General features: G+C 40.2%; 1 protein-coding gene across 1 annotated transcript in view; it reads right to left on the reverse strand.

Annotated features, from left to right (window-relative positions):
* Positions 1–767: 767 nt before the first annotated feature.
* The window catches only part of POU6F2 (POU class 6 homeobox 2), a 244596-nt gene continuing 221109 nt past the window's right edge, over positions 768–24254 (reverse strand). Inside the window, exons 7-9 of the mRNA XM_010009353.1 lie at positions 12956–13124; positions 4631–4799; positions 768–1326 (exon numbers count right to left, since the gene is read on the reverse strand). Of these exons, the coding sequence (XP_010007655.1) occupies positions 822–1326; positions 4631–4799; positions 12956–13124 (843 nt within the window). The 3' untranslated portion in view covers positions 768–821. The remainder of the gene's footprint in view (positions 1327–4630; positions 4800–12955; positions 13125–24254) is intronic.

Consider the following 24254-nt stretch of genomic DNA (forward strand, 5'->3'; position numbering starts at 1 on the left):
GAAAAGGAAAAGAAAGGCAAACCAGGACATACACCCTTAGAAGAGAAATACCAAACCCTGCAAATCACAATAAAAACAAATTCTTTTTGGCACCCAAACACTTGGAGATTGCAAAACCAAAAGAAAAGGAGGTGACCACTATGGAATGGCTTTAACACATGTTTGTACACACCTGCAGGGGGTGCGAACAACGAAAGATGAGAGAAATTAATCCTGTTGTTTTCCTCTTTGCAAAATACAAATGTAAAAATTCATAACACAATTTTATGCTCATAAAAGAGTAGACTAACAATCTAGTTTGCAATGCCATGTTTCTGACTTTGGTTAATAGTTTTCATAGTGAATCAGCACTTGGTACCTGAAAGGCTACAATCACTCCTCCAGGTGGCAGGCTTGTATTCTCTTTTAAACAGATAAAAGTTCTTTTTGTCTTTTTTTTTTTTTTCCTTTTATTTTTGTTCTTTTTTTTTGTTCGTTTTGTTTTTCCTTAAAATGTGTTCGTATTTTCATAATATACAGAAAAAAAGTAAGCAGTTATTTGGTTTACTTTAAGTCCATTAAAAAAAACTGGCTTTTTTCTTTCTTAGGAGGGGGGGAACTAATTCTACGACACACACACACACTGAGTGCTGTGTATTCTTTCCTTTTGTTTTTTAAATAGGAAACCCCACGGACATTTAGAAACTGTTCTGTCCTTCTTGTAGTTTTCTCAGTCTTTTACTTACAAGGGTGATGAACAGGTATTTTCACAGAGTTCAAATGGTTACGTTTCTGTTGGTGCAGGGATTTTGTTTTGTGTGTGGTTTGGTTTAGTTTTGTTTTTAGGAGTTTTCTTCCAGAGAGTCTGTTAAAGGCTCCATAGGAACTGCTGTCGCAGGCTCGTGTTGTTTCAAACGTTTAATTGTGTTCTTCAGTGCTTGCCTCTTATTGCAGAACCAAACTCTAACTACTTCCCGGTCATAGTTCAGTTTCTCTGCAATCTCTGTCATTTCCTGCCCAGAGGGGTGCGTGTTCTTCTCAAAGTGGGCATTCAAGATTTCAAGGGCCTGTGGCGTGAATGAGGTGCGCCTCTTGCGCTTTTTGGATGGTTCGCTTCCAATAAACTCGGTAAGGTTCTGCATACCTGCTCGATGGCGGGCCTCAGCCTCAGCCATCCACCGCTCAAGCACCGGCTTTATCTTCTGGGCACTTTTAGGGGTGATGTCCAGCTTTTCAAACCTGGCAGGATACAAAAGGCCAGGGTTCAGTTTGGCTGTCAGACTGCTAGCTATAGTGTTCTCTTGGGCTTCCTGTGGTAGGAAAAAGTGGCTTCTCAGGATGGTGTGTCTGAGGGAAAATTGAGAAAGAAGAGTCTTACACTGATGCTCTGCCAGGGTGGGACTTCCTGCCTGCCTGACTAATTGACTGGCAGAGGTAATTTACAATGGATTACGAAAACTAGCAGATAGGTATATCTATAAATATATATAGAGAGAGCTAGATAATTAAGCTAACACAAAACGAGCACTACAACAAAATTTTAAGTATACGGAATAATACAGGTTATGAGTCGCATTTTCATATTTCTATGATCTCCCAAACCCTTAATGCTAAGTCTGATTACAGGAAATGACATCAAAGGCAATTGCTCTTTCTCATCTTGTCTTTGTGATTAATCCTTTTGTTTCCCCTCCCATCCCACACTGTCCAAATGCCACAGCTTTAATAATACAAACCAATGGCAGTTACTAGCCTCTCAATATCAGGTTTCCTTTCCTTTCATTTTTCAGCAATTTTCACTGTTTGCAAGTTAACACTATATCCCTTTTCTGGGTCGGAAAAAGATCCCCATAGCTACGGCAGTGTTCAGCTGAAACAGCTGGACACTTTGCAATTATCTTGACTGCCCCCACAATGTGCAAAGACAGACTCATGTTTTCCAGATGAAACCCAGCATAATAGTCTACTAATATGCTGTGGCACCAAGCTGGGTTTATTGTGGGATTTCTGCAAACTGTACCAGAATGATATCATTTCCTGTAAATGAGGTCTCCTATATATCATTTTGCCATCAAAAAGTCTTTTGCCAAACCAGATTTTACAAGTATTATAAAACATCTGGAAAAGCAGCCACACAAAGCTTTAATCCTTTCAAAAACAAGCAGAAGAGCCGAGTTCACATTTCAAGTCTTATAAGTACTTGTTTCTTTCATTTACCGAGTTCATCCTCTCTTGCTACACATTAAAATAGTCTTAACCCAAGTCCTCTGATGCCACCCATCCGTATCTCCCCACTTTGCCTATGTCCACCCCGCACATTGTGGTATTTAATGTTGTGGAAGGACAACAGTCACTGCGCGGTACTGCTGCACTCTCCAGCCCACCCAGTGCTGAAGCATGGCTGCTGCTAATCACGGCGTGCTCTGGAGATGAGAACAACCAAATCAATGCCTTTGTGCAAGCAACCCAGTGACTGGAGTTGGAAGTTTCTAGTGTCTCTAGTTAGCACATGGCGGCTACAGAAAACACTCCAGCAAGAAACAAAGCATTTCTTACAAACGAAGAGTAAGATAAGGAATACTTTCAGATGATAACACTCCAAAGAATTTGTATCTGATGCCTGGGATCCTAGTGTGGTATTGACTGTAAGGTGTCCTTCTTTGGTGTCCGTATTTCAGGCTGAAGTGTATGTTTTAGAACACATGGTCTCAAGTTAACAAAATTCTGTTATTTGCATGCAGAACACATCAGCAAGGTGGTATATTGCTGATATGACCTGCACAGGCCACCAGGAGACTCTGTTTCTGTCTCCAACTTGGCCATTCCAGTTGGTTACCTTACTGCCCCTTCCATTACCCTGGAGTTCGTAACTGAAACTCCGTGGTTACCCCTAAAAGAAAAGTTAAACCTACTGCTTCTGAAGAACAGCATACTGCCACTGAAGCAGCTTGTCTTGGTGCTTAACAAGTCATAACTTGTTACTACACCCCAAAGTGATATCCATTTGGGGCAATCAAAGGAAATAAACCAACCCTATAACCTTGCAAGCATTTGAGACCAGCTTCTGCACCCAGTCCTCATTTTCTGAGCAATTTGCCCCTCTAAGGAGCCCTCTGTAAAAGGTCTCCACATTTTGGGCTTTTGTTAGTCATGTTTGTACTCCAACTTCATCTTTTTGGGGGTTCTCATGATAATCGTATAGCGGGGAACTCTTTCTCTTAGTAAAATTCAAACCCTCCACAGTGGTTTTCTCATGTGGGAGGTGGCTGGAGGAAATGAGAAGACAGTAAACTAGACAAAAGCAGAGGAAACTGCAATTTATCACCTGTTAAATATTGCATGTTAAATAGCAACTTAAGGCTACAACAAATTGGCAATTGCTACAAACTCCACCCATTTTAGGTGTTCTTCACCAGCTGACCACAGGGAAGGAAAAAAATTAATCCTTAGCAACAGGGAGCAACAGCATTCGTATCATTGGCATTGCTTGTTAGTGTTGATACTGCAGTACATGTTGTTTGGTATAACGATATACAAGTCCTGAAACAAATTTCCCAGCAGTAGTATCCTTGTATAGACTGAATAAAGGTTATTTTCTACAGGGAGGTATCTTATAAGAAAAAACAGTAGGGGAGACCATAGAAGTGAGAGGATCCTATGGAGCTTTTTGTATTTAACAACAATCAATGGGTTTTATGGAAAATCATTGAGCAAAATGTGAGCTGCAAGCTCACTACCCCATACTGATGTTATTTATAACCTTAGTCTTAAACTGCAGGAAAAGTACACTTCCGTTCTATGGGGAATACATTAAAAGTATAAAGAGCAGATAAAAAGACAGAGCATTTCATGGATCACCAAGAACAAAATCCACTTAAATGAGCTTAGAGCTGGTTTCTTGGCTTTCACTGATGGAGAAGGACTATAAGGCATTGCCCAAGAGGAAAAAGCTGTTACCTAAGTGTGTTTGTTACCTCATGCATAAACATGGGATTACTGTAATACACATACATGCATATATGGTGTTTGCTTCTAACTACCTCTGTCAAGACTGTGTTACCATTTCTTATGATTAGGGCAGATTTCCCTTTCTGCTTTGCATATATGAGTTGTCTGTTTTTTTGGTAAACATTTGGGTGATAAAAGATGAATAGCTGCTAGTTTGCAAGATAGCAGGAAGGATATTTTTTTCCCTTCTGTGTTGCCTAGGTAAATCATCATTAACATCCGATACGTGAAGTGCTAACCACAGTAATACAGGTTTTAACTTAGCAGGGATGCAGCCATGAAATATTTGTTCAGTAACCCTATCTGTAGAAAATGGCACAGTATGAAGAGGGTCAGCTGGTGCTTATCCAGCATCAGCAGGGTCTCCAGCTTGCCTAGTGAATTAAATCTCAATGCCAGGAACATTGTTTCTCGCTTGTTTAAAAAAGAAGGAAAAAAACCACAACCAACTAAAGTTACTTTAGAGGTACACAACAAGAACATTTTATCTGCCAGTTACCAACATCATTGGCTAGTGTAAGTCCCAGATCAAGTAATACATTCTAAAGACATGAGACTCAAACACAGGCATGCTCCTCGCAATAAGCTGAATAATTATTAAGAACAAAGAAGGGAGAGGAGAGTTTATGATGTAACTTGTTACCTGCAGATGGCAGACTGGCTATAGGCTGGGCCTTCCGTGGCGCTTAGGGCTTGGCCAACTTGAGTCTGTGTCAGGCCAAGGGACAGGCGCCGGATTTTAAAAGCTTTGGCAAACTCTCGGATTTCTTCCAGATTCACCCCATCCACCTCTCCCGTGGCTGTCTGAGGATCTGTTGGAATATTTGTTTAATCATGTCAGTCCTTCACATCACATAAGAGCAGGCTGGGTTTACACCAGCTTCCATCGTCAAGATGTTAATCTCTTTTCTTCTTAATATTTATCCCTGTCTCTTCTTCCCCAAACAGGAATAGGCTTGCCTTCTTAGGTTATGAGGCATGTTCCGATTGCTAAAATGCTCACTAGTTCAGTGTCCCCAGGTACTTTGTTGTTGAACTCCTGAAAATGGCCATCTTGCCTCAATGAGGGGATGCCTGGGCTCCTCACTGCCATTTGTGCCTTGCAAAACCTTCCCCAGCTTGACATGTCGTGTTCCCTGTTTCCCTTTCTTACCACGTACAGAAGGAAGGCTGGTGTTAATGTATGTATTTGAAGTCTGCGGGGAGGGCTAAATACACGCACAAACTGCTTGGGTTTTTAATCTGCAAGCAAGACTTTCTGCTTTATCTACAAATAATGGCAAATAATGAGATTCACAAACCTTCCTTCCCTTTTCCACAATACCCAGCCCAAACTGCCAGCCAAGCGTTCAAAATAACCCAGCAAATGAACAAGCCCAAACAAAAAGCTGCCTTTAAAAACTCCTTAATTTAAAAATAATCTTTTAAAATACACCCTTCTGAGAAGCAGCCTTTCAAGCTTTTCATTCTGCCTCCCATCAGGTTGATAATCAAGGAGCAGCAACATCAGCCATTAGGTTTTGGATGGTAATGCTGCACAGTTTTTTACTTCTACATTAGCCCCTCCGAAGATAATGCTTATGATGCTGTGAGAATAAATCTGTCCTTCCTCTCCATAGCAGTTTACTGACACAGAAGCCTTTGTCCCTGAAAGGGCACATAATAAAGCATGTCTACCACAGGAAAGCTCCTTTGGTGCTGGATAACTCGGTCAATTTAGGACTTATCAAGGGAAATGACACAACAGCTGGAGAATGGAACTTCCCCCCCTCCCCAAGCTACTGATCCCTGGCTAAATGAAAGCATTTGCCAAGTCGGAGACAGCATGGGACTGGGATGGTGGAAGATTTCAAAGTGGTGTGCAATCCTGCGCGTAGTGAAGCCATTCTCCCAGTGAGACATCTCTATTGTTCTTCACCTCATTCCTCAGACTTCTGAGGTGAAGAGTTTGCAGTACAATAACCCATCAATTTCTGTAAATGCAAGCAGTTGTCCAAGGACAGTGCTAGTGCTACATTACTATTCTGAACCCTATATGAGAGTGGCTCCAGCTAGTACTGCTATAGCTAAGGGCTTATCAGCATTACAGTAACAAAGCTTTTATTCTCAGGGGTTTATAAACCTGATGTAAAATTCCCTTATAATGGAAATGTCCTATGAAAAATCTTTTAGTCCAATAATAGAGAGAGGGAAGAGGTTTTTCTGCTATATAAATTTAAGCCTATATCTATTGAGAGCTTGAGCGTAAGAAGCACACATACCAATAGTATTTTAAAAATACTCATGTATGCAACCAGGGACCACATGAACTATGCATACAGGTAAACGCACACATAGGCTGAACCTAGTCTTGACAATGCTCCACACTCAGAATCATCCCTCCTATTGTCAGTGCTGTGCTTGAGCTCACCTGTGCACCACACATGCATGCACTCATTCAGTGCAAAGCCAGGGTGCATATGATTTGCTTTTAAGTAGTCAGGGCTGTGATGGGGACACTCAGGTTTGTAAAGTAATTGCCTTTGGAGGTGTGAAATTTTCCTACTTACCACATACACAGTCTACCTAGCATGCCAGTTCTGATTTTCAGAGACACAGAATAGAGGTGAGTATCTGCTGAGAAGGGGTTTCATTCTTACATAGCATCTTTGGCAAGAGGAATGTACTTACAGAGGTGGACCGAAACACTAAATCCTTTTATCCCTGAGCTCCAGGGAAAAGAGCATTTGTATCAAATCAGAACCACCTACTTCAGGTGTGATTCAAAGCCCTTTGAAATCCATAGAAGTAGTCCCTTGATTCCTGTCAGCTCCGTAAAACTCAAATAGTACTATGAAGACCACCACCATCATGTAACAGCACCATCCTGGTTTACTCTATTGCCTTATAAAATGCCATCAATACATAATCTTGGACTCTGTGGACTGATACATACACATACATAAGCATATATAAATAGATAATGGACTTTATTTCAGTAAGTTCTGAGCTCTCAGAACAGTGAAGTGTATAGCGCTTCTTCATTTTAAGAAGAGTAGCTGATTGAAGACTAAATAAACTGGTGCTTTTTGAATTAACTGGATATCCTAGGGAAGACAGCACAGTGCCAACTGGAAAATACCACTCATTGAGTGGTAGGGATCTACAGTAAGAACATTTAAAGACTCCCAGTGCACATTATGGCTCTTGTGTCAATGAAACTGCTGGGTGCTGGAGAAAGGTGCCTGAGATCATTTTAGGGGATAAGGATACATATCTCCTAACAAAAAGGAAGCAGCTAAAATTCGCCCAGATGTCCTGGTGGATGGTGAAGGTAGATGAGCAGAGTGGAAGAAATAAAATCCACAGGCTCTCCTCCTACACTGAAACTCTCTTTTTCCTACTGAAAAAGGGAGTACTACTACTGCTTTTGAATTCTCCTGAAAAATTCCATGAGTTTGTTGGTGAGTGCAAATATGGTGTGATTTTAATAGGGGAGTTGCTACAGAGAAATCAGTGCACCCTGAAGGAGAAAGCAAATTTCTCTTGCACAGAGTTCTACCATGGGAGGGATTACAGGGGATGATTTCCCCAGTCAGACAGGAGGAGAAATAGCTGGCAGAGAAGGTCCAATGGAAAGTAAATTGGATAAAAAAAGGCAGGACAAAAAACTGTTAATGGAAAATGGACTGGAGCTCAGGACAAAGGATGAAAAGCAATTTGTTTGTCGAAGGCATTTTAATTTTATAGTAACAGATGACAGTAAAATCAGTTTGGAAGGAAGAAAGGAACTTCATGGAGACACAAGTGTGAGAGCACGAGGGGAAAACAGTGATTTCCACAAAGAGAACATCCGATAGAAATGTTAAAGAAATGAGCAGAGGGATGCATCTGAGAGCAGGATAATGAAATGGAAAAAAGGAGGAATAACGATGTAGAACTGAATGAAAACAAGACAAAAGAGAACAGAGCTAGGATGAGACAATATGACGAAATCATACAGAAGGGACAGGAAGCGGAGAGATGAATCTTGCAGTCCATGCTTAGGCAGAGCTTCTTTTAAAATGTCCTTTCTTTGGAAACAACCATAAATTTTTGTCTTTAAAATAACTAGCACTTGTTGCTGGTGAGGGATGAAGGGGTGAAGATGAGATAAAAGGAAAAAGCTATAAAGAATACAGAAATTTGGGGGGGGGGGAGGCCAGGAAATAAAAAATAAGGGAAATTTTAAAAAAGGAAGAAAATTCATCTTTTTAAAATAAGGAAACATGTTAAAGAAAAATGTAAACTCATAAACACAATATGACTCAAAAGTGACAGGAACACTGAAGTTATTTAAGGCCAATTTGATCCCTTTGTTATTGTACTTTAGTAGCTTCCCTAATGTTAGGCAGCCTTTGTAAAGAGAGTTACTCTCTTTAGAGTAAGTGTTCAGCACCTTGCACCAAATAATTATCTACTGAAGTTATTATGTTGCTCTAAGCAATTCCATTCACAGAATAAGGTAGCTAAATATGCCTGGTTTTACATCAACTTCATTATATCTTGCAAAAAATTCTGGAATATGGCAAATCTCTACCAAGGTACTTGACTCCAGGGCTTCATCTGGAGGACTGGACTGCAGCTTTGGAGCAAATGAGGAAAAGGAAATAACACTATTCCTGCCTCAGGAGGGGACAAGCAGTCAAAGAGATGTTCAGGAAGCCACAAGTTGTTTCTTGCTGCCCTCATGCCTGTGGGTTTCTTTCAGAACTGCTGACCCATTGCAGGCTTCATCTCACTAGAAGACTTTGAATGGACTTTGGCAGACACTAGATTTCACCCATAGGCCTGTTAGACAAAACTCTGCTGGCCCATGTGTGGATGTGTGGGAGATGGGACACGCAGAAGGCTTTGTTCAATTATGAGCCATAGGCTTGAAGAAGTGGTGTTCCTGCTCCATTGGCTGAGTGGATTCTGCAAAGGAGCAAAACAGGGATGACTTTCTGTATATTTATGTCCCTGTGAGCAGGCACACTTGTATGCAAACGAGTTTTTAGTCACTTGAAACCATTTTCAAATTAGTGATGATCAATTAAGACTATTTGTCTAAGAATATGGTGTTACAGTGAAAAGCTGCAGGGCATCCTGTCTGCCTTTTCATGGTTCATTACACAGGTGGTTTGATCCATTCCTTCTGAACTGACCATACTCTATTCTTTCTTATAGGCTCTTTGGAATGCTCTTAAGATCTGGGTCCCAGTAGGTTAATTCCCAAGTGCAATATGTTCCTCAGTCTGACTGCATGGAAAGTATTTTCTTTACTCTGAGTTCACTGCTTGATTTAATTGAGCTTTCTTCTTCTTTGAGCAAGGAAGAAGTATCCAAACAATCTTCTCTGTGCCATTCATTATCTCAGGTAGGGTACTAACTATGGCTAAGTTTGCCTGGCACTTGCCATTATAAGACAAATTTCAGGTCAGTTACTTCTGAGAATAAGGCCAATAAAACATGTTGTTCTGCCAGGTTAAAGAAATTGTAAGAACCTCTTTTCTTTAAGAAGTTTCAGTTTCCTTACAACTTGATGCACTGCCTTGATAGGTATTATCAGGGAGATCTGATCTGTTATGTATTAGGTCTGTTATGTATTAGGTCTTCTTGGCATCCCAAGTAAAAATCTGTCTCCAACAAGTCCAAGCAGGTGAGCCTCCAAAGGCCTTATCTACTCAGTGGAGATTGGCTAGACCTCTGTGTGGAATCTTCTTTAAGATTTTCCCTGTGCTCAGGATGCTTGAGCCTCAGGCTGAAGTAGGTGGCAAAGAACCCCCCTCCTATGGTTGTGGCTGTGGCCTGCTTTGCGCCAGGGCAGCGGTATAGACAGGGACTGACTCGCCCCTCTTCTTGGTGATCATTTCCCACACTGTGATGGCTTCCAGCGAGGGTGGGAGTGGTGTCTGCATGATTTGGATGCAGAGGGGGCAAAAATTAACCTTGTGTCTGAAGAAAAAGAAATGACAGAAGAGTGAAAAAACAGCTGAAGACTAATAAGGAGCAGGGATTTGAGTTTGGAGTGGAGGGAGAGAGGGCCTGACTGTGCAGAGAGTAGTAATCACTGTGGTAGAGGACAGAAAACAGAAAAAAAGAGGGGGTATGAGCAATAAAATAAGGTAGAGGAGGACAGAAACTACCTAATAAAAAGGCTGGTAAAAAGGACACAGATATGGTCTGGGGACAGAGACTGACTGGGAGGTGGAGGGGAGCTGAAATAGGAAGAGTTGTTGAGGAATGATGGACTGCGGGGAAAAGACTGCAGGAGGAACAAAAGCACAGAGGCAAAGGGACTGCTGATTATGTGGAGAACAGTGTGAGGATGTAATGGGACTGGAACAGAAGTGGTGGAAGGATCCAAGCCTGAGAGGAACAAGTAGAATGTCTATGTTCAGTAGTGTATCTCCCCTCTTCCTCTAAATGATATTCCTGTGCCTCATACTTCTCTGCTCTCAGGCAAATCCATGACCACAACATGTGTCTTACTACTTTTAGAGCAGGACCAACGAGATGATAACTGAACCTGCTAGCTTTTCTATCCATTCAACTGACAGAAGATCTCGTATTTTCAACTATGAATATAAGCATTATCTCACCATACCACTGACTGACATTACTATTCTTCTTTGTTACAACCTTGAAATTTATCCAAGCATAAAACAGAGCTAAAAAAACATCCATAGAGCTGCACAAATGAACACTTAGAAGCTACAAAATGTTGGAGTTACAGTAGCCCAACACAGTGTAACACAAACTTTGAGCACTGGATTACCAGATCTTTTTCCCCAGACTCCTGCCTCATCCAGTGCTCAGGATGAACTGTCTTTCATTACAGAGGAACTGATTGATGTATTGCCTTTTTACTTGTTCAGTGTGTGGCCCCAGACCTCTATTAAAGCTCTTCACCAAAGACACTTCTTCTTGAGCTCCTCTGTTTGTCTAGATCTTAATTTATTTTCTTATGTTTCTACAAGATGAGGGTCTTCCCCTTTTCATTCACAGAGAAGTGGTCAGATATTAAGGAAAAAGCATTTTTGGGTACCCAGCCTAGGTCAAGTAGGAAATGATTTTTTTAGACGGTGTGTTTAAATGGTTCTTCATACAGTTCCACAGTGAAAGTGCACTTAAAATTGTGAGTGTGAGTCCCAGGTTCTTCTGTAAATTAAAATCCAGAGTCTCAAGCTGGATATTAAGGGAGTGCTTGTGAAAAACCTGTTTTAAGTGACTTGCACTGGAATCATGTGGCAGACAGAAAGCTTCAGCTGCTGAGACCTCTACCACTTGAAGCAAGACAATCCTTCCCCCTGCCACAGCTTCCTACATCGAATGTTATGCAAACTGGAGAACAGGGTAGCGTATGAGATAGGGAACAAACCTTGGGACAACAGCCCAGCTGTTGCACTAGTAATTCTGATGCACCCCTAGGAAAATTCCATTTTGGAAGAAGGATGAGAAAACTCTCTTGATTGTGTGATTTTAATCACAGTGTATACCCTTATTATAAAACACATGTTCTAAGAGGAACTGCATGTGATTGAACAAGCAACTGTTTTTCTAGCATCTCGTAACTTGTGATGGATTTATTGTGTAAACTTAAAAAGGCTTCTTCCACGTTACTTTATTGTGTAGTGGATTTATTCACATGGGGAAGCTGACCGGAATAACTGTTGTGGGGTAGGGTACCCCTTAATAGTTACTCTAGAATATTATCTTAATAAGAATGTCCACAAGGGAAGCTATTCTGGACCAGCTTTTGAAAAGTAACTTATTCTGCACTCACTATTTTAGTCAATTTGCCCACATAGACAAGGGGTAACTTCATGTATTTTTAACATGAAGCCTCTTATTTTTCTTCTTCCTACAAGCTTGTCTACATGAGAAAATTTACTAGCAGAGCAATAGCAATATATTTATATCACTATAATTACATCTGTATCTATATATTTTATGTACTTAGAGCTACCAATGCAGATATTTTTATTCCAGAATAAAAGTATTCACACTGGGAGTTCTGCCAGCATAATTTTACCACTACAGCTCTGCTAGTGATTTCCCCATGTAAACAATCTCTGAAATAATCTAACCAGGACTTTTTTCATATCTTCCCTTGCATGACAGTTTCTCCAAGCTCTTCATAAGCTTGTATCAGTCTTATATTTTACATTACCAATGTGGCATGAGCTATAGCTTTTGTTTCCTTGAAATATGTTCATGGACTATCTTTGAACAAGGTCATCTAATACACTCAGATTTTTGCAGTGTGCAAAAACTGTTAACGCTTCTTATATATACTTTTAACCTGTTGGCTTTTGCTATGTAAAACCAAAGTTAATGCTGATAAAGTAATAGCAAAGACTCTAAACTACGTGATCTGGAAAAAAGGGCTGCTCTTACAATCCTAACACTGAAACTCAGTTATTTCACCGCAGAGCCCATGTCTATTCTCTCTCATGTGTTACAGTTCTTGTTCAAATTGTGCAAGCTTTTCCTGGCAGGAAGGGTCTCTTGCTTTACGTTTGTGTAGTTGTAAAATGCTTTGCTACACTAACTCCAAGCAGACACATAGTAACAAATAAGCAGCCTAACCAAAAGTAGAAGGATTTGGCTGTCCACCACATTCTGACCACTGTAACTCATTATATTGACTGATTCAAAACCTTCTCATTTCCAAAGAACATTAACTCCATTTCAGTTACAAGAATTGCCCTCACAAGTCAGACAACAGTTGCTACCATTTTTATGACCGTTTTTAGCACTGATGACAATTTCTCAAGGCATGTTTACCTTAAGCCCCATCCATGCCAGCACTTAGCAGTTCCCACTGGTAAGAGTCACTCTACTTAGCAATATACAATATACTATATGAAACAAAAAAAGAAGGAGGGAAAGCGGATCTGGAAACTCAGCAGTGATGAGGACAAACAGAAGGGAGAATTAAGGAGAGCCAGGGAGCAATACTTACTGCTGACTAACTGGCCAACACTCAAAGCTGAAGAGGAGGAGGATGAGGAGGAAGAAGAGGAAGCCTGACGCACTGGGCTTTGAGACATAGATGCTTGACTGTGAGCCAAATGCAGGAGATTGGATTGTGAGGCTGCTTGTCCCACTTGCGTCTGGGAGGGCTGATGGAGCTATATGTTAAAATGTAAAAATAGGTATTTAGAAAATGAAGCAGTAACAGGAAACTTTCAATGCACCATCTCACCCATCTACTTCTGGGGAACAAATCTCACAGGAGCATTAAATACCATGAACTTAGTTCAGGTGACAGCGTTACAGCAGGAGCAATCTGAGCTCTTTTGAATTCTGACTCTCCATTTTTTTAACTCTGTTTAACCAGATACTTAATCTAATTAGAAGGTAAGTATTTGTTTGAAATGGGTAATAAGAGACATTCGCAGCAGCATTCTGATTTAATAAACACATGTCCTTACCTGTTTTCTGACTCGTAAAGTCAGACTTTTATTCCCTAAATCAGCATTGTTTCAGAGAGGTCCTTTCATACTGCAGGACCAGGACAAAGAAGAGTGGGAATGGGGAAATGAAGATAAACTGGGGGAAAATACCCTTCCTTCAAAATGGAATAATGAGTTTCATGACATTAGGTCTAACAAATAAACAAACAAAAAAAATCTTATTTCTCAACTGAAAAATTGTCCTAGCCTAAAACACACAGTGAGCCCCATGCACGTTAGGACTGTGTCGAGTAAGAAGCACCTAAAAAGTCCACCGGGTAGGATAGATGCAGATGATACATTTTGATACATGAATCTGCCTATACAAATTTTACAACAGTGTAGTCTTTGGTTGTTCGTTAGGGAAAAGGAAAGAACCATTAATCAGCTTTCATGTGAGACTGAAAACAAGGAACATTCTCTGCCACTGATTGTTATATAAAACTCACAGCAAATCCAAAGGTCAGTCTCTCTGCAGAATGAAGGTACACAGTGGACATTACAGCTTTGAATTGGTTTCTAGTAGTACAGTCCAGCCCTTTCAGAGTTTATTACTGGTACAGTAATACAGTCCTGATACACACAGGGGACTGCTGCTTATTATACCTTTATTTTATGTTGATTCTTGATATTTATAAAAAAAAAAAAAAAGATTGCAAAAATGTACTAAAAGGCTTCACTTTTAAGTGATAGCTGTTATCTGCATTCTTAGAAAGGGGGAAAGATAAAGGCCTATTTGGCCTTGCTTGAAGTCAGTAATTTAAATCTGTTTCTTGAATTCTAAGGAGTATGAGTTTTTCTCTTTTGATACTTAACTGAACAAATGACTTCAGAGAAAGAGCTGAATTCATTAGTAATACCCAAATTATATATAATATGCTCCCAGAACACATAGAAATGACTGATACTAAGTAGACAACAAATTGTATGGCACTGTAGATAAAGGTATGTGATCACACTGAAGATGACACTTTTCTGTAGAATACATATGAACAATTTTAATGACATTATTCCCGTTATGGGTCTGTTTAAGAATGGAAACAACTCCTTTTTCTGCCTCCCACATGGAGCAATATGACACAAAAACAAGCAAGAAACTTCGAGTCACCCTCAAAAGAATTATTGACCTGACCAGTTTTAGCCTATTCTGACTTCCCTGGGCATGGAGAAACAAAACCATTCTATTATCTCAAGTAGTTTCTTGGGATCAAGCACATTTTCTCAAAGAAAACCGGCACTTTATCAAAGCAGTAATAGTTGAGAAGCTGACTGAAAGGCTTCCAGATTGCAGACTCATGCAAGCACTGGGCATCTTTAAAAAGATTTCACTAAGGGCTGGATTTTATTTATAGAGAGCTCCCAACCCAGAACATCTACTTGGATAATATCTTCTCCTAGGGAAGCAGTCCAGTAGGAGGGCTGGCCTCGGAACACTGCAGAAATGGACTGCCCATCCATTATACCCACATTACTCCAGGCAGCAGCTTTCAGAAACAGGCATCTGGGCTCTGGGCCTGTTGTGCGAGGGAATCTCTGACAAAAATGAGGATTTCGGCCTAGGCAAGGGAAGAAAACTACTGTATTTAGATGAGTTAAATGATTTTGCACTATCTGGAACAGTCTTAAAGATGCTAGTGCTTATCCTGGAGAATGAAGGAGCAAACGTAGTAGCTATCTTTAAAAAGAAAGATCTGCAAAATTATAGTCCAGTCAACTAAACTTCAACCCATGGAAAAGTACTGAAGAAAATAATCAAACAATTTGTAAGAAAACAAGGTAGCAACAGACAACATGGATTGTTAGGAACAAACTGTGTCAAACCAATCTGATCTCCCTCTAAGACAGGGTAATTGGCCTCACGGACAGGGAAAAAGCAGTAGGTGGTTTGACTTTACAAGTCTCTCGACACTCCCTCATGCGACATTCTTTATAACCTAGGGAAACATAGTTTAGATGAAATTGCTGCAGAATGAATGCAGAAGTGGTTGGAAAACAAAACAGAGGACAGATATCTATCCTTGGAAACAGAAGCGTGTATGTATGGTGCTTCACAGAACTCCATCCTTGTTGTGCACTACTCAATATTTTCTTAATGACCTGGATGATGGAGAAGAGAGTATGCTTAATATATTTACATGTTGATGACATGCTGAGAGGGACTTTTTATAGGTTGGATACAGGATTAGGATTCAAAATGATGCTGTCAGTTTGAACACACCACCACAATCCTAGAGTTGCAAGAGTGAAGAAAAGGCAACTCCCATACCACGCTGCGTGAGCAGGAGTGACATCTGCAGTGCTTGTGAAGGATCTTCTATTCTACTAAGCACTGGAGATACCTTTTGGCATGGGGGGCGCCATGTCCAAAGCTAGATGCCACACTTCAGGAAAAGTCTGGATCAACTGGAAGAGGATAATTAGAGTGGCTGAAGGCCTGGGAGTTATCTGAGGCTTATGTAGACACCTGGAATGAACTGGTCATGTTTAATCTAAAGAAGGGAAGACTAAGTGGGATATGATGCCTGCCTCAAGTACAGGCAGAGCTAATGAAAACAGGAGAGAATGAGTCTGTCATACATATTATAGTGGAGTGAATGAGGTGCAGTAATCCAGAAGATCCAAATTAGATGCTGGGAAAAGCTGCCTAACATGCCAGTGAAGCCCTAGCTTAAATTGCTGAGGGAACCTGTGGAGCTCCTAAGACAGTGCTTAAGAGCAAGTTAGACAAATACTGGAATAGCTACTGTGCCTGAGAACAACACAGTGGACTGGATAATCTCCTGAACCTTACCCTTTCAGCCTTAATTTTTCATGATTCTGTGCTATTTGCCATCAGTATTTCTCAGGGAGAAATACATGACCATGTAAGAGATATATGGCAAATCCAACATTCTGCAGCCACGCTACACCTATAGTCCCAAAACAGTTCAACTGCTGAGCTTGTGCACAATAACTCTGAAGCTTCCAGAAAGCACCAGAATGAGAGGGCATTCTGCATTCTCCAGCTGTGCATGCAAAGTGTGTACACAGCCACTACATGGTACATGCACAGTATGCTGGTTAAGTGGAGGAAATGTTTGGTTCCCTGCACATGTATTACACAATGCATTTGCAAATGTATTTTTTAAATAGCTGGAATACCCAGAAGCTTGGCAGTTTACTTGTCAGAAATCTTAGGACAAATAGGGATATGGCTAGTGACGTCTGGATGCGCAGTGACCTTAGGTGCAATAGCTATATATAAGGGATATTTACAGATTGTTGGTTTCTACCTCACTGCTTGTGAGGGAAAAGGGAGCAAATGGGGTTGGAAAGGCTGAAGTCACCTTAAGGCCTGACCAGGGACTGAGGGAGGATTTAATCTTTAACTCCCTGCATAATTTCCAGCACACCCCCTGTTTTACAGACATGACAGTTAAGCTGTAAATGTCCTGCTTAAAGAACAATGATAGTTATCTATGCCATAAAATTGCATTAAAATACTCTCTCTCTTTTCATCCACTATAATTTCCACTCCAGAAATAGCCTTAAGGAGAGGCGATGATTAGATTATGAATTAGATTCTGGATGACAGAATCAATTGGAACTTGCAATAGCTGACTTTCCCCAATTTTGGACACGAACATATGATATGAATTATATTTATGACTGTTGTGCATTTTCCATCCAAAGACAGAAGGAGGCACAGAAATTACAGAAGCAGTTGCTGTAAGTGCCATTCTGTGTAGGTGGATATAGTAGACACACCGAGAATGATGGCTGTATGCAACACTGATCGGTATCTGGCAAGAATACATGTATGCACACTCCAGCTAGAGGAATAGGATGAATATGAGAAGCATGAAGTGTAGCATAATATTTTAAAGGAATAAGCTCAAAAATGCAAAGGGCCTAATTCTTATTTCTTTTACATCAGTTTTACATGCTGCTGTCAACAGTGAATGTAATATCGACTGATAATTGCAGAGACAATGCATGAATTAGGTCTGTAAGACTAAATTTTGTTCTTGAGCTCTGTATGTAGGATATTCCTACACCTGGGATGGTTGACTGGAGTCCTGTGTTAAGGTGGTCTTAAGAGACCAGGGATGTTGTTCCCTGCATCCAGAACATTACATGATGGTGGTAGAGTAACAAGGTATTTTGCATAAGGTAAGGAAAGAGAAAGAAACTAAGTGGAAACAAAGAACAAACTTTTGAGACAATATTGCCCTGTATCGTAACAGAACTGCTACTGGTTTTACAGAGAGTCTGGACAAACAGCAAAAACAAAATATGGCCCTAATGGAAGGGAGAAGAAAATAATGGTTTTATATTGCAGTAAGGGAGGCTAGGGTCAGGCATCAGGAAGACATTTCTGATGCTAAGGAGAGTGGCCTAGGTTGCCTATGGATGTCAGGGAACCTCCATCACTGAAGGTTTTTAAGAACAGGTTAGACAAACATCTGTCAAGAATGATACAGGGACAGTTGATCCTGCCTAGGGGGAGGGGATGGACTGCATGACCTCTTCAGGTCCTTTCCAGTCCTGTTTTTCTATGATTCAGTGAAAAGGGAATCTGAGAGACGAGGAAACACAACAAATTAAGGAAGACAGAGGTGAAAAAGACAAGTGTAACAAAAAGGACAGAAAAGATGAAACTAAGAGGAGTGCTACAAAGAGCAAGATACACGTTTTTAAACAATCCCCTTTATGACAAAAATAAAGATTCTCAATTTTTTCCTAATGTCAACTAGTTCTTCCTGGGAAATATGGACATTAGCTCCAGTAAAGACTAAAGTCCATGGAAGGTGCTGAAAAATAAATACCTTGATATAAAAAGACATTTCCAAACACTTTGAAATGCCACAATAATGCCTTGCAGAAGTAGTAGTTTAAGTGTTTCATGCTTCCGTTTTCCCTGTAAATGCAGTTCTCTGCTCCATCTATGTTTCCTAAAATGTGCCATATGTTAGTTCTTGAGAAATGCTGGTGTACTGTGGAGCACTATGGCAGACAAAGCCTGTCTTCAAACCCACTGCATGACCAGGCATGAGCTTCCAAGCCGTTTTCTTAAATCATCTGCCAAATAGAGTGTTACCAGGCATATCCACATACTTCATGCCAATCATGCCAGAATGTTTCCCACATCACCCTTATTTAGCTTACCCAACTAAATGCAAGTAAATGAATATATGAATCTGAATATGAAAGCTGTCGATGCTTAATAAGTATCTTCTCTCTCAGTATAGTGTAATATAGGGTAGCATATACAGTATAAAGGACCTCTGTACACACTGCTTAGACTGACAGAATATATACGTTTGGAAACAGGCTGTGCACATAAATGAAGACTACAGCAAAGAAGTGCTGGTGTGCTGTGGACATAACTCAGGGCAGGACTTTGACAGCATCTGCTGAAGCTCTTTCAAAGCCTTTCTGTGGGATCAGAACTACGATCAAAGTATAGGCTGTAACTGAAGGTCTCTCAGCTCACTAAATGAGGTTGAGGACACAGTCAGGCTTCTGTAGAAGAAATAATTTTATATGCTAGTTGGGTGCATCAGTCATCTTTCTGACCCCTATAAAGACTGATATAATGTCAATATTACAGTAACAGACTTAAATGTATAGGTAAGTATATAATTCAAAGGCAACAGTAATGTTTCTATCTGTGAACAGTGCTTTACTCTTTCTATGCCTCAGATTCTTAAAATGACACAGGTAGTGTAGTGATATCTTCCTATTCCCAATGGGTTTGTGCAGTTATATTGACTTTTTTGAGATATCCTATTCCTACAAGGTCAGATGCCACAAAGAAACTGGTCAGGAAGAGACTTAAGTTACAAGTCAAGGGTTCATGTTGTGGTATGGAAAATCTGATGTAGTCCCTTGTAAATACTCTGGTAATCCTGACTTGCAAAAATCTAGTAATTTTATCCATGGATGAAATGGAATTATACAATCCTGATGCTAAAGGAAAAGAGAAAGAAGTGATAAAAATTGTCATCCTCATTACTGCAAGTCATATAAAAAGCAAAAGAAAAAGTTGGAGTGAGACAACATGGTTTAGTGGCTATATTCAAACACAGAAAGAAGGGTGCATTTTTCATAAAACAACACAACATCAAAGCAGGAAGAACACTGCAGAGAGAAAGTGATTGAGAGCTGGTTAGATTTTAATGGGAGAGGATAACAAGGGATTGCTTGGAGTTGTGGTAATGAGATGGAAGGGTATATGTGGTAGGTTGAGACTACAGAAAGAAAATGTCTGGCGTGAAATTTGGAAAGCAGATGCACAAGAATGACCACAGATCCATCTGAGAGCTATCTATGTCTTTTCAGCAGTTAATCTGGAGCATGATGGCCAATGACAACAAAGATGGGGAACTGACTATGTAAGGAAATGCTGCCTAGTAGCTCGTTTTATTGTGTTAGAGTTGGCAGAAGCCCAAAGCTGGTAGTGCTATAAGACACGATGAAATATGAAAAGTTCTGGCAGGCAGTGTAGATAAAACAAGACTGAGGACAACTGGGACTACAGGCCTGATTTAATGAGTCTGGTATTGTAGAAGGAAAGAGCCAGACAAGATCAAGAAGGGAACCCACATGATGAGGTACACTAGAGTACAACAGAAAGTGTAGAAGTTGCTTCTGTGTGGGCAAGCAAATAGTTATGAAAACACCAGTTATTAGGAAAGCTGTTTAAGGAATTCATAGACAAGAATGTGTTTTGAACCCCAGTGATCACTGGCAGCTGGATTCTTCTTACCTAATTTCTCTCAACTAAGAATTAATCTTCTATCCTAAACTAGGTACCCTAGCCCCCTCTCACATCAATGGAGACAATAAGAATACCTTCAAATAGCTATTAGAGATTCAACCTATCTACAAATTATTCTATTTTGACAGCTTGAGTTGTCCATTAGATATTTATATGTTTCCTTGTTGATGTCTCTTTATCTGTACAGGAAATCTAGTTAAGTAGCATCCAGCAGATACCTAACTGCTCCATGATTAAGTTAAGCAAGATGACTCCTTTCCTAAATTTTGCAAGACTCCAATTCATGGTTAAAGTTCTTCTGTCAGTTGTGTTGGTATTAATGTGTGTTGTTAAACGAAAGAACACCTTAAAACAAGGTCTTTCAATCTGATAGCAAATGACAATGCTAACAAGTTGTTACCGCAAGCTCATCTGTGCATTTAGTCATACAACCTGGATTTTGACAAAATCCCCCCCAGGAGACATGGAAGAAGTGCAGAAGTTAAGATTACAAGGTACTCTTCTATTATGAAATATAAACAGCTTTAAAAAAGCAAGAAATGTAAAATTAGGGAATACATTGTCCTTTTTCAGGGAAGGAGACAACAAGTAGAGATTGAGGGATTGGTGCAAAACTTTTTGAATGGCTTTAGCAAGCAGCAAGAAAAGATGGTGAACAATGGTGAAGGTGAATCAGGAGGAGGAGCATGTGAATTTATTGAAATAACCACGAACAACTTACAGATCCTGTTTACAACATGCTGGGGGAGCATTCTGACAGATGAAACAGAGTAGATGTGATTCACATTAAAAAGAACCATTTTAGTGACTCACATGTTAACAATCAGGGAAGCAAAGATGTATCATGGTGGATACATCTGCTTATCGAGAAACCTGCTCAATGAGCAGAGATAGAAAGAAAGCAGGATGTTAGGCTGTATTGAGATAAAGACAGAAATAATGCTGAAAATATTATAAGGTTGTTATGTAAAACAGTGACGCATCCTCACTGTGTTTGTGGCATTCAGTTCTGATCACAAAATCTTGATGAGATTAGTGTGGAAAATGAAATGGTTGGGGAGACAGGCAATAAAAATTATTAAAGGCAAAGAAAAACTTATTTATGATGGAGATAAAGAGGACAGGGACTACAACAGGAGTGCAAACAGGGGCCTGCTTTAGAAAGCCATTACAATTTCTAGGAGAATTCTTGGTGTGTGCATAGTTGCTGCAGCTTAGATTAGCAAAAGCTTGGAAAACAGTGAAAACACTGAAGCTTTAACTACTCAGTGTAATTTAAAGAGGAATGATCCCTACTGTGGGTATCTTAACAGTAATCAGAAGCATCTACTTATTCTTAAACCCAAAAGGAATAGAACTGCAACAGGATTGCTTGTGTACATTAAAAAGCAGCCTATTTACAACACAGAAAAAGCAGCACTGCTTTCCTTTACACATAAGTACAAACTGATTTCCATGAGGTTTTAGTCTGTCAAGTTTGAAAAAGTTGTATGAATAAATAACGCATGTGGTCTCCCTAAGTAAAGCTGACTAAAACCAGTATGTGAGCCATTTAAGTCTTCAGTCTTCAGGCAAAAAAATTAAGCACCAGTATGCATTACTTAACAACTGAAACAGGCTGCAAGGGTTCAATTACTGTGACTCAGCTAACAAGCAGCAGCTTACTATCATCACTTGCAATCACTTCTCTTTCTCCTGCAATACTTAGTTCCCAAACACGTGACAAGTTGAAAGTTGAACTGAGATCATCTGCAACTGGAACATTTTACTACATTATTTATTTCCTCATTTATTTCTCTGGAGACAATCTCAAAACTTCTCCCAAACTTGTCTTGTACTCTTCTTTCCCTCTTCTGGAGCTTCTTTCATCAAGTTACAAGACACTAAATGCCATGTGACACCATTTTAAAAAATATTTTGAATTCCTGAGCACTCAGTTCTTCTGAAAACAAAGTTTTAAACTTGTGACTAAATATGCTGTCAGTAGCCAAACATTACGTACAGTTTGGTTAAGTCTTCACCCAGGCAATAAGATAAATTCAGGATCTCCTTATACTCTGTGTAATTCCATTTACTTTTCAAATGATATGGCAGTTTGTATAGTACTAGCTCCACTGCTTTCAACTGTCCATCGGCATTATTCCTATGAGGAATATCTGGTTCTCACACCTCTTTTCTGCTCCCACTGAAATCAATGGCAAAATTTCCTCTGACTTCTTTCAGTAAAAGCAGAAAAGCCAGTAGAGGGAGCACAAATACACAGAAATCATTGCGGTTCCTATATAAATGATAACGTCTACTGTTTTTTCCTATAGTATTTGCACTATTTCCCCCCCCCCCCCCCACAAAAACCCTTTTCCCCCCCCCCCCAATCAAAAATACTATCTTGATCAGGCTCCAACAGATGTAGGTAAGGATGTTGTTTAGTGACTATTCCTGCAGCCCCTGGGACCTCAGGACTCGCTGAGAGGCCCAGGCTGGACCCTGCAAAACTGATCTTGGCAAAATAGTGTTTTCTACTTACGCAGCACTGCTGGGCAGACCAGCATAATATGGGGCACATCTCTGGCTCTTGGACATAACCAGAGCTCTGCTGACTGATGACCTCTGCCAGCTGATCGTTGCATGTGAGCACACAGGTTGGGTGAACCAGTACAATACATCACAACATGACTAAACAGTGACTTCCCACCCTGAACCCCTGCTCGTTCAGCAAGCTGCAGCCTTCAGCAGCAGTCTAAGCCTTTATGTGAGCCCAGTGCCACTAGCTGTACTGAGAAAGGTCACACCTCTGTCCCCTCTCTGTCCACTGCGACTACTGTTGCCTGGAAGAGGTTGCTTTGCTGCAGGACTCAGAAAGCGTGTTGCTCTGCAGCTGAGAAGGTCTCAGGGAATAATACAGGATCTCTATCCTCTTTACTTCTAAAATACAGGAGTTTCAAATGGGATCTCAGGATTGCTGTGCTCTTTGAGAGCTTCCCTCATAAAGGAGGGAAAGATCTAACATCTTCAGGAGACTGACTCAAAAAGAAACACCCCACACCCCCCTAAGAAACCAAATGTAAACTGCTGAGTTTCTTCTTCCATCGTCAGGCTTTCCTGTGCTGGAGAACACAGAGCCTGCCCTCCCCTCCATCCTGCTTTGTTTGATACCACATACATGCAACTATTGCAAAAGCACTTGCCAGTAGCATAGGTCTGCTCCCATTAAAGAAAAATAGAGTTAGATAAATGACAAGTGCTTTGGGAAATGCTACACAGGATAAGATAGAAAAAAAGAGTATATAAGCACTTGGATATGAACCATTTTCAAAACAAACAAAAAAGTCATCTTAGAGATTCACTGGCTCTCTACTAAATTTGGGAGGGCGGAATCATCAGTTTGGAGTTCAGGGAGGCTGAGATTCTCAGAAACATAGGAAAGGCTGCTGCTGTGACTGGAGGTGTAGGCAGGACTAGCCAACAGGCACTATGACCAATAGGAATGCGAAACTGAATGTTTAAATGTGGGACATTAAGTGTTAAGTACCTTTTTGCTAATCACATTTGATGTCTTTTCCATCCTCTATTTCCTTTCTTACAGAGAAAAAAAAGTGTCTTTGCTCCACAGACAAAACTAATGCATTTGACTTTAGAGCACTATAAAGAATACTATAAAAAGAACTATAGAAATCTTTGTGGACCTTGGTGAAGTTGCTGCACCCATCCTGAAGTCTGACACCTACCTGGTGCCTTACACTGAATAATAATTTCCCTAAAAATACTTTCTGTCTGCCGATATAGTAATATAATACAAATGGCTATAATATAACTATATCTGAGTTTCTAGTGAAGAAGACTTTATATTTTCTCTTTCTTTTCTATGCATGTTCCAAAACATTTCAAGCCCCAGTCTAGCAGGTGAATGCTAACCAAGGAACTGAGCTTGACAGGCCAAATATGCCTCTCCTGTCTCATATTCCTATTGCACTTTCACTGCACAGAAGTTTTCAGTTGGCCCTATATTCATCTTTAGAAGAAGAAAAAGAGTAAGTGGATAACTT

The sequence above is a fragment of the Nestor notabilis genome, unplaced genomic scaffold, assembly GCF_000696875.1.
Source record: "Nestor notabilis isolate BGI_N333 unplaced genomic scaffold, ASM69687v1 scaffold922, whole genome shotgun sequence".
NCBI lineage: Eukaryota > Metazoa > Chordata > Aves > Psittaciformes > Psittacidae > Nestor > Nestor notabilis.